Below are 16,067 nucleotides of genomic sequence, written 5' to 3' on the forward strand. Positions count from 1 at the left end.
TAATATATGCGAAAGATTACAGCATATTCCAAAGAATGTCTCAGTTACGTTATTAGTTCACGTATCTAAATACATTTCTTTCTGAAATTGAATATTCTATTGGGACGAGAAGAAAAAGAAAAGAACGCTTTATTGGCATCAAATCGTTAAATACACAAAGCAAAGTAATTTATAATTCTTATTTAACATTTAATTAACAAGTTAAATGATAGGTAAGCAAAATAAAATTACAACAGTTATTTAAAACATTCTCTTTAGAATTTTATGTACCTCTTAAAACAAAAGATCTTTGTCTTATTGTACACTAGTACATTGATAAGTGTATAACAATAACGAACGGTTCATTTTCTTGCATTGTACATGTAATGATTTGGTTGTTAATGAACATTTAACAGTTCGTAAGGCTTCTCCCATGCTTACTTTTTATTCATTTTCAAATTAATTCGTGAATTCCCAAAAGTTTGTAGGAATTACCTAATATATATCAACTCCTGAAATAATTCGGCTGCAATTTAAAAAATTGTAGATCTATAAATTCCCACCATCGCTGTCTGTTTGTTTGTCCTTCTTTAATCTTGAGAATGACGTTTGGTTGATGAAATTCGAGACTACATGTGAAAAGCTTAGAGGCAGAATGACCCGATTAATTAACTATATACGAACTTCCAGTCTAGTAAAAAATTTCAAATAAAAATTTTCCCCAGAACGGAGTTACCGGCATTACTCTGTTCTTAACAGGAAAAGGATGATTTACAGGGGCAAGACATTACTAATTCGAAATCGAGAGCATATATTTTAACTTAAAAATATGATTAAAAATTGCAGCCCGTCATTGTGACGATGTCACAATCATTTTTGCTCGTTAAATATTTAATTTGTAATATTGCAAGCTTATAAATAAACTATTTTTGAAATTCAAACATAGTTCAATATCACTAATTGAAATTTTGAAAATATCTGAATGAAATTCTTTCACAAATTTTTGACAAGAAACAACTTCTTAACTGTGAAACAAGACTGAATATTTTTGTTATAGTATATTTTATAAAAATAGATTTACTTCAATACATAATACAGGCCTTTTAGTAGAGGTATAATAAATACAATGACATTAGTTTCAAAGTCTCATTTTTATCATAAGACAAATTCTTTCAATAGTTTGGATATATATTCCTTACATGACATTTTTCATTTTCTCCTGAATGAACTTCATTCGTATTCTATTGTGCACACGTTTCATTGTTATCATTCGTTTTATGTAACTCTACAATATAAATTCTATAACTATTTTCTTAAAGAAAACTTTCAATATTTAAACGAAATATTGAGTTTTTTGCTCTACAGAATTGGATCTTTTGCTTAAACCAGAAACAAATTTAGTAATATAAGTCAGTATCCAAGCATTCACGCATCTTCAGCATCCGAGTTTAAATTTTCTTTTTTATGTATTTGCTAAAATATTTGCTGACTGATAAACATTGAAAAAATATTAAAATATAGTCATATAATTTGTATTTTCTCATAACATAAAAAAAATGAATCGATTTAGATCGAATGCTACCAATAAGTAGACCAGTTTGAGATATACTTTTACGATATTTTATATAATTGATTTTTCCATTATCGATGTACTTTGGCATTTATTATATAGAACTAAATACCTTTTATCTTTTCCAAGATTAATTGCAGGGATTGTTTCTTGGATTAAACGTAAGGTTTTTTCCAGATTAAATTAACCGATGGGTCACACTAACAACTAATACTGTCGCCATTTGTCGCATAAAATGGTTTTTATTTTATTACTTTTGGTCTACAATTCCTATCAGAAGTATCAAAACATCATAGAATAACTTTAATCTTATAATAAATTATTTCAATTATTTAAATATTTTTATTTATTAAATATTAAATATATATATTATAGAATTAAGTAAGCATAATAAAGTATAAAAATTTATTTTAAAATTCATAATTAATTAATAAATAAAATTCGAATGGAACAACTGGAAAATGGAATATTCTTTCAAGCGAAATCTATTCCCTTTAAGTAGAAGCAGATTACAGAAATAAGTCATCACATTCTAAAAACATGTTTAAAATATATAACAAAAGCACAGGATAATAAAATTCTTTTATTACAAACGGATTTTGCTTCGATTTAAGCAATTCCTTTCTGAATTACTTTTATGTCTTCATTTATTGCCGGCTTATCGTATCTTTTCCTAAAAGAATCTAAAAATCTCTTCGTAAGTTTACAACTAGCAATAATAACAGTTATTATAATAACTAGAATTATAACTTTTTCTTCCTTTTATTATTTAACGATTATCAGCAGGAAGTCATTAATAGCAGATTAAGTATGTTTTAATATTTTAATCTGGTTAGGATCATTCAGTTGTAAGATTAGTGGCTACAAAAGCTGGATAAGTTGCTAAATTTCTTACATGATTAATTAAAGTGTAGAAAATTCTCGTTAATCTTAGATAATTGCTTTAAGTTATGTTGTCCTATTGTAAAAGCGTGAATTGGTGCACCTTCAAGAAGATAATCTCTTAAGTTCTTTTTTTTAAGTTAGTGAAAGATTCGATTTCTTGGTGTAACATACATTTGGAGCTTCCATATAACTTTAGGAATAATCAGATATAAATACAGAATTTGGCTTAAATAAACTTTTAAAGGACATTTTAGGGTTCTGTAATAATATCTGAGCTTTATTTATAGCTATTTAAAATATAAAATTAGAATAGGGATTTAGATATAAGCTACAATCCACAAATTCATGATAAAGAAGCATCTCTCTATCATAATTATTGCCATGCAAACAGGGAAAAAACTCTGCAAATTTTCAAATTTTGCTGTTTTAAAACTCATTTTATAGTCAATTTTATGTTAATTAAGTTTTCGTGTACTTCATTATTACTTAATGTTCATTAATGTTCAATAATTAGCATCATTAATTAATGTACATTAATGTTCATTCTAACAGCAACAGTATATGCTAATAAATGTCACATTAATTCATTTTATTTAACATGATTTTACCGTTGTTTTAATTGATAGTTCATTAATGCTCGTGTATTATCTTAATTAGTTAATGTCCATTAATGTTCGCATTATCAGTATCAACTGACGTCAATTAATGTTCGTGTTTTAACAACATAATTTAACGTTTCATGTAAATAGCGCAGCTGTTGTCGAGAAACTCATGCCTGTATACAACAGTAAAGGCTATTTTGATAGCGATTTATGATAGAAAAATTCAAAAAGAAAATTAAAATAATAATAATATAATGATGATATTAGACTGAACACGAAAGAATATGTTATTAAATTCATTTTACTTATGTATAAAAGTGATTAAAAAACAACAGAAATTAAAGAAATATTTTTAAAAGTGGAATCATATAACATTAAAAAAATATCTTAAAAGCTTTAAAACGGGCTTTTTTTATAAAGGATTTTTAGTAAAATTATTTTAGTATTTACTAATGCAAGTTATGTATTTTTGTAAAAGGAATAAATAATAAAAAAAAACTTAGAAAGTCTTTTTTCATTCGAATGTAATTATCTAGAGTCGTCCTTTGTGCTATGCATTTTTACTTTTCTTTAAAATTTTTTCCGTGTCATATATCAGTAGAATGGAAAATTTTATTGAGTGTCTTTGCCAGAAATATGAATCCCATGTGCTCTAGTTCTCAGACGGAAAAATTATCCTATTTCTTTCAAAATATGCTGTTTTGAATAGTATTTTATCATAAATAATGCAACTACAAATTCATATATAATGCATTTTTATGTATAGAATATCTTACAATTATCGTCGATTTAATCAAATTAATATTGTAAAATAATTAAATTAATTATTATTATTAATCTTCAAATGAGTGAAGGCATAAGTTAATTAAAGTTATTTTTAATTAAATAACAATAAAAACACATATTTTACCATTTATCATAAAAAAACCGTTATATCATTTTTACTTTCTCGGCTGTTATAGCCTATATAACAGAGGGAAAGTATGGCGATCGGTTAAAAAATGACCCCCTAAGATTTTTACGTTTTTGGACTCAGGATGTCTTGAAACGTCGAGAAATGCAAAAAATTCGGGTTTATTTCTGTACAGTACGTATGGATGTTGGTGTGCGTGTGGGCACGATTTTGTTCATTCTCTTTGAAGCTTAATAACTCTTGTGCTTTTCGTCGAAAGTTTCTGAAATTTCGCAGGGAAGTTTGTTTATTAAAGGAATTGACGCTATTAAATTTGGTGGTTAAAGGTCGAGGGAGTGGGAAGATAAAGAAAGTCGTGTGTATCTCGAATAGGGTCGGACTTAATAACGATTCTACTTGTTCTAAGCATTTACAATTTTTTATAAAACCCATCCCAGCCCTCAAAATTAAGCTCTTACAGTTTTATAATAGTTAAAAATCTAAAAATTTTCTTTTAATAACAGATGACGCCAGCAAACGTTGCCGGGAAAGTTAAGCAACTCGTCGTTAGATTTTTTTTTATAAAATAGACTAAAAATTCTGAGGATTCACTGTATCCAAAACATCACTGTGTTCTGATAGAAGGATGTCATTAGTGCCAAATAACTTGCAAAGTTTCCTATCTGGATGCGCGCGTTCGTCTGCGCACCCACATACACACACGCATATCGCAATACATGCGTACAACACAATCGCACATACTTCCATCTTCTCTTCATCCCCTTCTATCTCGGTTTGCTATCTGACTTAAAGAATAAGAAAGTTAAGAAGTTTAGGTAGGAATATTAGAACAAACGAATTAGTAAATCTAAAATAATTCAAATTATTAAATTATAATTGTTTTATTATTTTAGAAGAAAAATAGAATAAATCAAACGTACCAATTAAAAATTTCGAATTTTATCAGTATTCTGTAAATATAACGAGACTTAATGAATGTTTTCAGTTTATTACTTTACAGAATTTTCATTTCTGGCAACCGAAATTATTTTTAACCGTTCGATCTTATACTATTAATGTTTGTTTCGTGCGATGTGATTACTTTCCCTTCAGGACTATCAACCACTAATCAGTCTGTTTGTCCGAATAAATTCTTTCTATATCAACATATATTCATTAGAAACGTGAATTCCCTTCGGATTATTTTCATTTTAGTTATGTTATTATTACATACTCGCATATTTCTTTATCCTTTTACAGAAGGAAACCGCAATAATCATCTATGAAAGAATGGCTAATTCTATTATTTATACGTCTCGCTTAAATATATTTGAACATATTTATGGTATGATGTTTATAGAAATTAGTACTTATTCATTTCAGATTTACCTTTTCCTTGCCTACATTGCAATTTACTAAAATTGTTTTTCTTATTCCGGAATTTCGATCATTTCATAAATTAATAAGTAAAATTAGTAACATAGGCCTAATTATATCTAATCTAAACTTTAAATTATATTGCCTGTAATATAACTTGCTGTGTAATAAGATTTAAAAGAATTACGCACAATCGTTTAATGGATTATGCTTTATCAGACGAATTCTAATAATATATATACATGTTGTTTTATAAGTCTGGAACCATAGAAGTTGTGTTTATCTTTCTTTATTGTGGCGCTGTGTAAGAAGGAAACAATTCGACTTATTTTGGTGGTAGAGACACACAGTCAGCGAGAAGTTGCTGAAAAGTTTATCAGGATGCATCCTGACTTTTTACCAATCACATACAGAGATTTGAATTCTGGCTGAGGGAGTGACTACACCATAAACTTCAATTCATTCCTTCTTACTCAGCGCCATGTTCTACCCGTAAAAGAATAAATATAAATCAACGTAATTCCTGTAATTCCAGATTTACGAGACACCCTGTACTTGTCACGTGTTATTGGAAAAAACATCACTTCGTTTAAAAATTTTACTTAAGATATTCAGGAATTGAATTATCTGACATTAATGCTGTATATTCTTTAAGTTTTATAACAATTTATTTTTATGCTGCGTGAAGGAGCAATATAAAAATATACTATAATATTATTACGGGAATCATACGCTAAATTTTCTCAAATACTTTATATATTTTTACATTTATAATAGCTATTATATTATTTTAAAATTTTATCCTCAATTTAAATTTCATGCAAAATATTTTTACATGTCTCCCTTTGAAGCAACTTGAATATCAAAATGCTACGAAAAAAATAAAAATATTCGACTAGCTTAATAATTTTTAGTGTCTATATAATTTCTACAATAATCCATTGAATTTTCAGTATAAAAGATTTTAAGTTTCGAATTAACAATTGTAAATATATAAATATATCTTTATTTTTAAAATTTTTATATAGAAGAATACAGTTCTATCATTCTTTTATCTATTGAACTTCTGTACTAGCTGGAATTTTCAAGGAAAATCATTGAGGAGAAGGAAAGTTCCGATCGTTGAACAAGAATCAAATCTAGTTTTACTCTGAAAACAATGGTCTTCATGCCAATAAATAATAATTTTTTTTTTACTTTTTCTTTTATACTATTTACTTATTTACAACTTGAAAATCGATACTTTCCATTAATAAATATAAAGAAATGAACATAAGGAATTATTTATTAAAATTTTGTAGTTTTTAGTCATTTATAACTTTAAAAACTGTCATTATAAATAAGTCTATTCACGTCTAACGAAGGAAAACTTTCTTGTTATTGTAATCGGCATATCAAAAGACTTTATTAAAGAATAATTGCTGTATGTAATATAATTATTAAGATACAAATTTTAAAAATAAATAACCGTGACGGACTTACTTGATAAAGAAGGAATGGATCTTGATTATTACGTTAATTAAAATTTTGTCAACATTAATAACAAAGTATAACAAAAATTTTCGTTTCTCGCTGGTGTTACCACATATTTAATTCCATTTTATAAATATAAAAATGAAGTAAATTAATTCTGATAAATTTAATTATTTAATTATAATATCTAATATAATATTACATATTCGATTATTCGATGGATAAAAGGCGTTATCAAACACTGTTTAATATGCAATCCAGTTTTATTTTTAAATGATTGTTTTTAATGATGCCAATGATTTATGGAAAATTTATTTTTCTGGTATATGTATTATTAAATTCTATTAATTTATATATTATTTTATAATCAGTTTAATGTATATTTTAGAAGAATATAATATTCAAATATTGGCAGCCAAGGCTTACAGCTCTGGAGGATCCGAGATCGAATTCGAGCGAGTAACCGCAGGAATTTTTCAAGGAAAGAGCCAAGAATTAAAAAACAAGTTAGAATATTAATAAATAATTTGAGATTAGACTGATTAATAGTAAACATTTTTATTTTGTTATATAAAAGAGTAGTGATTATCTTACAATGATTATTACTAAGCTAGTAAAATTCTTTAAGTTCTAAATTCAAAGATTCATATGATGCATTTTAAATCATTTCTCTGCTTTATTATTATTTTTTTTTTAAAGTAAAATTACTTAAATTATAATTTAAATGACAATGCAAAAAAGAGATAAATTGAAAAATAAAAATTCTAGTGAAAATATATCGGACACAATAATGTATTACAATAATACAATAATGAAATATATCATAATAATATCCTTATAATTATTGGAAAAAAGCAATATATCAGTTATTATTCATAACTAATAATTCCTAATATGAATAAAATTAAATAAATAATCCATGAAATTATAATAAATAATTTGCACTTTTCGTGGATTTTACAATTTATTTATTTATTTATTTATTATTATTATTATAAATAATAAAATTCTTTTTAATAATAAGTTAAATATTCTCTAATTCGGGTTAAATTGGCACATTATAAAATACTATTAATTTTAGACTTTACTTTCAAAATACGGAATGTTTGTTTTTCCTATTTAATTATTCTATAAATAGGTTAATAAAAAGTTGCATGCTCTTAGAAAGTTATTTTATCAATATTTTTAAAATTTAAATTACTAAAATACTTTTTTTCCTGGAGGACCCATAAATTTCTTTCCGCTCTGAGCGATAAAATACTTATAAAATAGACTAAGAAGTATTCACGTTTTCTTTTACCTACACTATAATTAAAAGAACATCTTTCTAGACTCATTGACAAAAGCAGTTACAGTTGAAATTTTATTAGTGCAAACATTAATGACCATGGTAATAAGTGATTACAATATCATTGCAAAGAAACAATTTTCTTGTGGACCAACAGTACAATTTAATGGAGTCTTTAGTATCTTGTAGGACCTCCTCTTGCCTGAATACATGTGTCTATACTGTCAGGTATAGCACCGTACGTTATCCTGCAATAGATTTATCCACTGTACTCACGACTGCCATTTCGGATCTCTTATACTTGGAAATGGCCGAGGTTGGCTTCCCATCTGGTCTTACAAATGCATAATGGATGATGGATGATAAGTCCGGAGACCGACCAGATCAAGTAAGTGTACAAAGTAACGGATACATTCGTGGGAAATCCTAGCTGCGTGCGGCCAAACGTTATCTTACTGAAAAATAGAAATTTGTAGACTTTCCACCATAAAGGGCAAGTCATGAGGGAGCAAAATTTCCTAAATATAACGCTATGGCGTCAATATCGCTTGCTAAAGCCAGTTCTTAGTAGTGTAAGATTCTGTTATGGTACCATTGTAATCGAAGCCCAATGTTGGAGTACTAATGTGTAGGGAACTTTGCCTTTGCTAGTCGCCTGTTAATGATATGGGAAGAGACAGGGTTCTGTAATGAGGCTTCCACCTGTCTATGTATGGGAGGTCTCTGCATGAATGTCATTGCAGCTGTTCGTGCTTGTCTCACGATCATCTTTCCTAGTAGCTTATCTGGTGCATTGACAGCCTGCCCACCATGTATGTCTGCCCTGACTTATCCACTGCCTCCAACACTTCCTCACAGTCAGGCCATAATGGCCCAGATAGCGGGCAATTCGGCGAAACGGCCATCTTGCCTTTTTCAGCTCAATGGTGCGGTCTTTGTGCAGGCATGCCTAAGTTCGAAAACAAGAGGTACACTGAAAATTACGAATACAGTGAGCCTCTGCGGGCATCTTTTATAGGATTCTAGAGTAGCGATTTTAAGGCACTTCGGTGGCATTACCGTGCAATCGGATGACAACTGTAATAATTCACATCTGTGTCTGAGATATGGCTGTATGCCGACAATTCTATCTGTTTGCGTAACGTTTTTTGTCAATAAATATATTTATATTACAATTTTGAAATCAATCTTGATATATTTTCTTTTAGGATATGTCATTTACTATAATTTATTTATTGAAAGAACCGAATTTTATTATTATTAATGCATCATAACGCTCTTTTTCTATAATTAAATAAAATATTTTTAAATATTTCTCATTCATCTTACGTATCTAAAATCAGTTTGTTTAATTTCTTTAGTTGATTTAGAATTTCCTAATAAATTTTTAATTTCATTTAATTTTCTCTTTGTAAAATGAAATTATTTATAAATACTCAAAATATACATCAGAAAAATTGATTATATCTTCAGAAATTATGGCAAAGGTCCTGTTATATCAGATGATAATTAAAAACGAAAAAACAGAAAAAAATTATTTATTTTGAAGCAATTAAAGTAACATTGTTTTTTAATTTTCGTATAACTTATTTTGAAATTTGTTTTAAAAATTAACATTAATGTGGGTTATATACGTGAATTACACTTCAAAATTCGAAATAATGTTTTATTAAACATCAATATAATTTCAATTGTTAAAAATTGAGTTTTTAAGTTGATTTTCTTAAGAAATAATGAGAGAAATTGTAAATCTTAATATACTGTATAAACCATAACGTTCAAAAAAAGGCCCACCAATGGCGGAGTGGATATAACCATTAAAGATTGGTGGGTTGTCTCTAGTTCGCGCCTCGCCAATGAGCTGGAGTTTTCCGCGTTTTATTCACGTGTCTAAGACCTAAATAGTGGTCAGTTTCCCATACAAAGACACCTCCTCGGAAGATCGTCCATGTGTTGCGTTGCCTTATCTCTCTAAAAACCTATAATTCATTCAAAGAAACTCTTTGAATCCTCATTTCTTTTTATGGTAATTTCTAATTAGTACATTGAAATTTTACATATACGACATTATTTAATATCAAAATGAATCATCTTTTGATTTAATGAACTACTTCCAGATGAGGTCAAAACCCCTGTTTCACCAGCGTATGTCTAATTCGTATAGACAAAACATTCGTCATGTTACAGAAGCAGTTCAACATTATTTTCCCCTAATGTTTTCTTTATGTTTTCTAGTGCATATAAGCAAGAAGTTTATTTAATTTTAAAACAAATATTCTACTTTTATATCTACTTTAATAACCTTTCAAGAAGCAAGCTACAAGAAATCCCTTTAATTACAACAAACAAAATAGCATAACAAATTAAATATTTTCTTATTTTTATAAAAATCTAAATTAAAACTTAGTACTGATAAAACTTTAATTTTGGAGATAAAAAACACTATAGAACTTACATATCATTCTATAAATTTTATACCATGAAAGATACAACACATTTCTGATCTATAATTAAGAATGAATCATGTAAAATATCTTTACTTTTTCTAAATATTTTGCAAATGATCGCATAAACCTTTCGAGTAATTTCACAAATTTATCATATGGTTATCTATTGTCGTTTTTCGATTCTCTGAAGGATAGGAGCGAGGAATGTAACCAGATAATGCAAAAATTTCATTTTTATAATATCAAGATAATGTTGATTAGTTTCTTTTGTTACAAAAACGGTTTTTTCAACTTCACTTTTTAAGTAGCAAAAAAGGAAGAAGAAGAAAAATAAAAAAAAGTAAACTTTTCCATCCCCTTAGGATGTGGAAAGGATGTCGGAACAAATTAATTGATTCAATTTGCTCATCTGCTGCCTTTCAGCACACGAATTTCTTTGTATGCTTTACTCAAACTGATGTTAAGTCCCTTCTGTAGGTTTGCACTTATTTTTCTCGCAGAAAAAGATAAGAATAAGTTCGGATGAATGGACAACTTTAATATTTTCTGTAAAAAAAAACCTTCTTAATTGATGGGGTTACTCTTTATTTTTTTGTATCTTTTTTATTTTAAAACACGATATTTCTTCGGAGATAACTTAGTGAATTGGACGAACTAGAATCAATTTAAAGGAATTTTGCCATCTAAGACTATAAAACCTTCTAAATAAATGACTTTTTTGAGATTGTTACGTACAGTATTAATGATTTTTGATTGTTAAAATGTGTAAAGTAAGCAGAGTCGTTTAAAATAAATTTAGTAATATAATTAATATTTGTTTAGACTTAAAATCTACATATTATTTATGTAGATTTAATTGTCTACTCGCTCCGAAGATTATTTAATTATTTGAATTTATTAAACTAATTAAATTGACTGATTTCTTTATTGTTAATTATACTTATCAACCAAAATTCGTCTAGTATATTGATTCCCAAAGTGGGATCTACTACCCCATTGAGGGTGGTAGAAGATAGAAGACTGAAGGGGGCTGGAAAGCAAGGGGGAAAATTCATTTTGAAACAAACAAATATATATATATATATGCTCTAAAAAGGGGTGGTAATCCGAAAAGTTTGGGAAACGGTGGTCTAGTCATATAATTATTTCAATATATCAATGTAATTATCGAGATACCATTATATAAGGATATAAATTCATGTTATACTTATCTACTTTATTAAATAAAATGTTTTATTATCTATATTCATCACCTATAATCTAAGTTTCTAGTTTATCAACAGATTAAACAAGAACTTGGATTAGAGATGATGAAAGTATCTAGAAGCTTTATGACCGGATAAACGAACTTAACTATGTTATAACTTAGTTGTTAGCTGAATTAAAATGACCAAATAACATACTTAACTATATTAAATCCGTTATCTAGCCATTTAAACATAGCTATTTAGTAATTTAACTGTATATACTTATCAACTAGAGGGCTTGAAAAGACAAACTTGACACATTCGAATGAACGAAATTTAAAGCAATTTTTTAGTGAATTAAAATTAAAATATCTTTCAAATCATCCAAAAATAATGATATTCAAATTTATTTCCTACGGACCAAAAATATATTGGATTTAAAAAAGTAATAACGGATCAGAGGATCAGTATTTTAAAAAAAATATACACACAAAACTTGTTTCTTATGCAAGGACATTGTCTACATTCTCCTATAAATTAATTATAATAAAATAATCAAATAAAATTATTTTTAAAAAAATTTTTTCAAAAATTTGTAAGTTTATCTAATTAATAAAAATGACTAAAATATTATAAAATATCACGGTAAAAAATGGAAAGTGATACTTTTACACTAAACTAATTTTCTTCTCGAAAAAGAAAAATAATTGTTAATTCATTAGTTGTCGGATATTGCTGGAAGGAATCTTAACATTGTTTAGTTACCCTTCCTTTAATTACAATTAATGTTGACAGTCAACGTTAATGTCTATCAATATAATTACAGTTTCAAGAATCCCTTTACTAGTACAGTAACAAAATCATGTTTTATTCTTTATTAAAAACCCTTCTAGAGATACGAAAACTAATTTTAAAATCCTTATATATGTATATAAATTATTGTTAACTTTAGAAATAATAAATTAATTACTTTTCTAATTTTTTACACGAAATTGTTTATATGGAGACATGTTTTATCGAAGCTTACCGACAACATCCAGATAACCAACTTGACTCTTCATGGGAACCGTGTTGATCTGGCACATATAACCACCTCTATCGGACTCACGAACGTTATTTATGTGCAGTATCCAAAGTTTGTGGTCTCTCTGTGTGAGGTTTATGCGGTAGTTCCTCGTAATTACGTGTCGATGGATGGTCAAAACTGTTTTGCTCTCCACCCGCAGCCATGCTACCTAAATAAAAAAAAATATATATATATATATTATTTAAAGTAACTTTTCTATACTAAATTTTAATGTAAGGTTTGAATAGGGGTGGAATTTATCAACAATTATGTGTAGCTTATGATTTTTTTTTCTGCAAGGATGAGCCTCTTTAATGATTCAAAGTAATTAAGAATAATAAACAAGATTTAGATTATAGTAAACATAATACTTAAACAAGTAATGATCTAGATGAAAATCTGTGTTTAACTTAATCTGCATCTTTAGATACGTGTTGAATGTTAGTATTAACTATTCTAGTAGAATACACGACTTGTTTAATATAAGACTAGTTAATTACATCCCTCCTAATAGCGTTGTTAATTACACCTTAATTTAAACATTAGATTTTGCTTATTATTGATAAAAATGTCCACATTATATTTTAAATAAAAGAGTTAATGGTAAAGTGTAAGATGCAATTACAAGAGATAAAATTAATTTAAACAAATGTCTTAAATTTCTATAATTCGAATAATACTTCGTTTCTTTACTTCTTGGAAACTAAATTTTAAAACTAAGCTCGAATATTTATCCTAAGATTAATTTTAAAATATCAATCTTAAGTTCTGAGCTTATATTTAAATCAAATAATTGTTTTTTATTAAGATTCCTAGAAGCAAATTTTGATTAATTTCTGCATGAATATATTTTTAAATGTTTAATTTGACTATTTAATAGGGATTTTTTCATATTAATTTAGAAATATTTTAAGAATTTCTTGTAGAATCTATAAATATTACATTTTTAAAAGTAAAAAAAGAATTTAATCAATGTATTAAAATTTTATGTATTTTATCCCCTTTTTTTAATCAAAAATTGTTTATAGGAAATATATTTTTTATACTTTTGAAGAAACAAGCGTTTTAAAAATGTTCTGTTTATTCTGAAATTACAATAGGGTATTTTATACAATTTCTTTTAATTATTCCAGTATTGAGCTACGTTATATTAATTGAAGAATATCTTAAAATTTGATAGTAAAACTAAATTTAATTAAAATTAATTCGGACTAAATTCTCAAACGTAAAGGGCAAAAAATGACATAAATTCTAATCCACTAAACCATAAACAAACTTCTTAACTTTAAAATTCAAACAAATTGGGAAGGAAAAAAGGATCTATTCGACATTTTCAATGCACATATTTATAGAAGTAAAGAGCAAGATATTCAAAACTATCGAGAAAGCAAAGCATCCGAGAGATTACAGTCCGGTTCCTTTAATACTGTCAAATTTTAAACTACATACTAAAAAAAGAAAAAAAAAGTAGGAGTGAAGTAGATTGTAGGGCTGTAAATTTCTAAATCCTCTTTCATTTTTACCATATTTTGCCTGGAAGTTTGGGGTATTGTAAAAGTGTCTAATATCTGTTGAATTGTAGAGGAAGAAGTTAAGCTTAGGGATATAACGAAAGTGGAGTTCAATCTATGCTACCTCTTGCGGAATTGTGGGATTAAGGGCCACAAATCCCAACGGAGCCCAGTAGCGTGTAGAGGGTCCATTGTCTATAAAAGCAATCCTCTACTTCGTCAAACTACTTTAACTGATATTCTATACATTAAGACGTGGGTTTAATGTCATGTGCATCCCAATGAGCATGCGTTGTTATTGTAGTAGCATGCTGCTATCAATCAGTAATACTTTTAAATCTTTCTTTTTTTCTCCCCTCTCTCACTGTTCTTGTCATTAGATCCTCGTCTCTGCGGTCAGTTTTAATGTGACATACGGGATTTTATAGTTTGTGGTGTCTTTATTTTACTACCCACTCTTATCTTATCTTAATACTTTAATACCCCAATGGCAAAAGTGTGTTTTCTGTAGTTTTATGTGTGGTAGTAAGTCAATAAAGTATTGTCAAATTGACAAGATTATTGTCGCAATGAAAATAAAGTCCGATTGGCAGGGGGGGTTTAATGCGATTAAAAGGAAATGACGAGGAAATTTGGTAAAGATGTTTGGTTTAGTTTTAATATATTTGGATAGCAAGCTTGTTTTATATTTTATAATCGTCAGATTATGCAACAAAATATTGGGATATAAAAGAATATTCTTATTTTCAAACTAGAAGACTAGTCCAATAACAAGAGGAGAACCTGTAAAGAAGACATTGTTGATTCTTCTAAAAGCTTCAAACGTTACTATGATTGCATTATCAATACTTCGTTACGATGTTTTGGGATAAAATGATCTTTCTATTTGTTTTTAACGCGCTATTAAACATAAAATAAACCCTACAAGATATTGTAATAAACGAGAAGAAAATATTCTAAAAATAACAATAAAAATTTTAATTATTTAAACTTTTTTTTTTTGGTTTAAAATTTAGCTTTAATTACAAGTTTCGTGCAGTTAAACCTGTGTAAACCGGAATCGGTATTGAATTTTTCTTGTTTTAGACAGATTTTTATGTGTAATAAACAATAAATAATTAATCAAATTGACATTTAAGTTAAATAAGCTGATAATTTTAATATAAAATCTTCATTTTTTCATTTTTAATTCAAGTTTTGCACGTTTCATAACAGATACTTATTAATAATTTTAATTATAAATTAGATACGTCTACAGTTAAAGTAAACGAAGACATTGAAATAACAAAAAGGAAAAAATTAATATATATATTTTTTTAAATATTGAAGAATATAATCAGATTTTATTATATTTTTTAAAGAAAATACAATTATTAACATATATTTTAACCTTCTCATGGAGATGGAATATTATAAAGACACAACACACTTCTAGATATCGATTAAAATATTAATAATAAATGCTAGAATTAAAGAATTCGTTTCTATCATTTAAATTTAGAAATGTAATTATTAATTTATCATTTTAAATGTAAAAGATTTAATACTTTTATGCACGGATGTCATTTATTTATTTATTTATTTAAAAATTAACAATTTAATTAAATTATACCAAAAATAAAACGTAATGTTATTGTGTTTTAATAAATAATTTGTATTTAAAAAATACGTGAAACATTTAACTTATTAATTATTACATAAACGGAAAATTTCTGTTTACTTGAAAAAAAAAAAACATTAATAATGGATGTGAGCTTATATTTTATTATTGACTTATTTATATATCGTTG

The 16,067-nt window shown here is 27.0% G+C and overlaps 1 protein-coding gene across 1 annotated transcript in view; it reads right to left on the reverse strand.

Moving 5' to 3' along the window:
- LOC136976507 (neurotrimin-like) overlaps nucleotides 1–16,067 on the reverse strand; it is a 123,771-nt gene that overhangs the window by 16,341 nt on the left and 91,363 nt on the right. Inside the window, exon 3 of the mRNA XM_067271806.1 lies at nucleotides 12,728–12,935. Coding sequence (XP_067127907.1) covers nucleotides 12,728–12,935 — 208 coding nt within the window. The remainder of the gene's footprint in view (nucleotides 1–12,727; nucleotides 12,936–16,067) is intronic.

Source organism: Centruroides vittatus, unplaced genomic scaffold (genome assembly GCF_030686945.1).
Source record: "Centruroides vittatus isolate TY-2023 unplaced genomic scaffold, ASM3068694v2 contig_400, whole genome shotgun sequence".
In the NCBI taxonomy this organism is placed as follows: Eukaryota; Metazoa; Arthropoda; class Arachnida; order Scorpiones; family Buthidae; genus Centruroides; species Centruroides vittatus.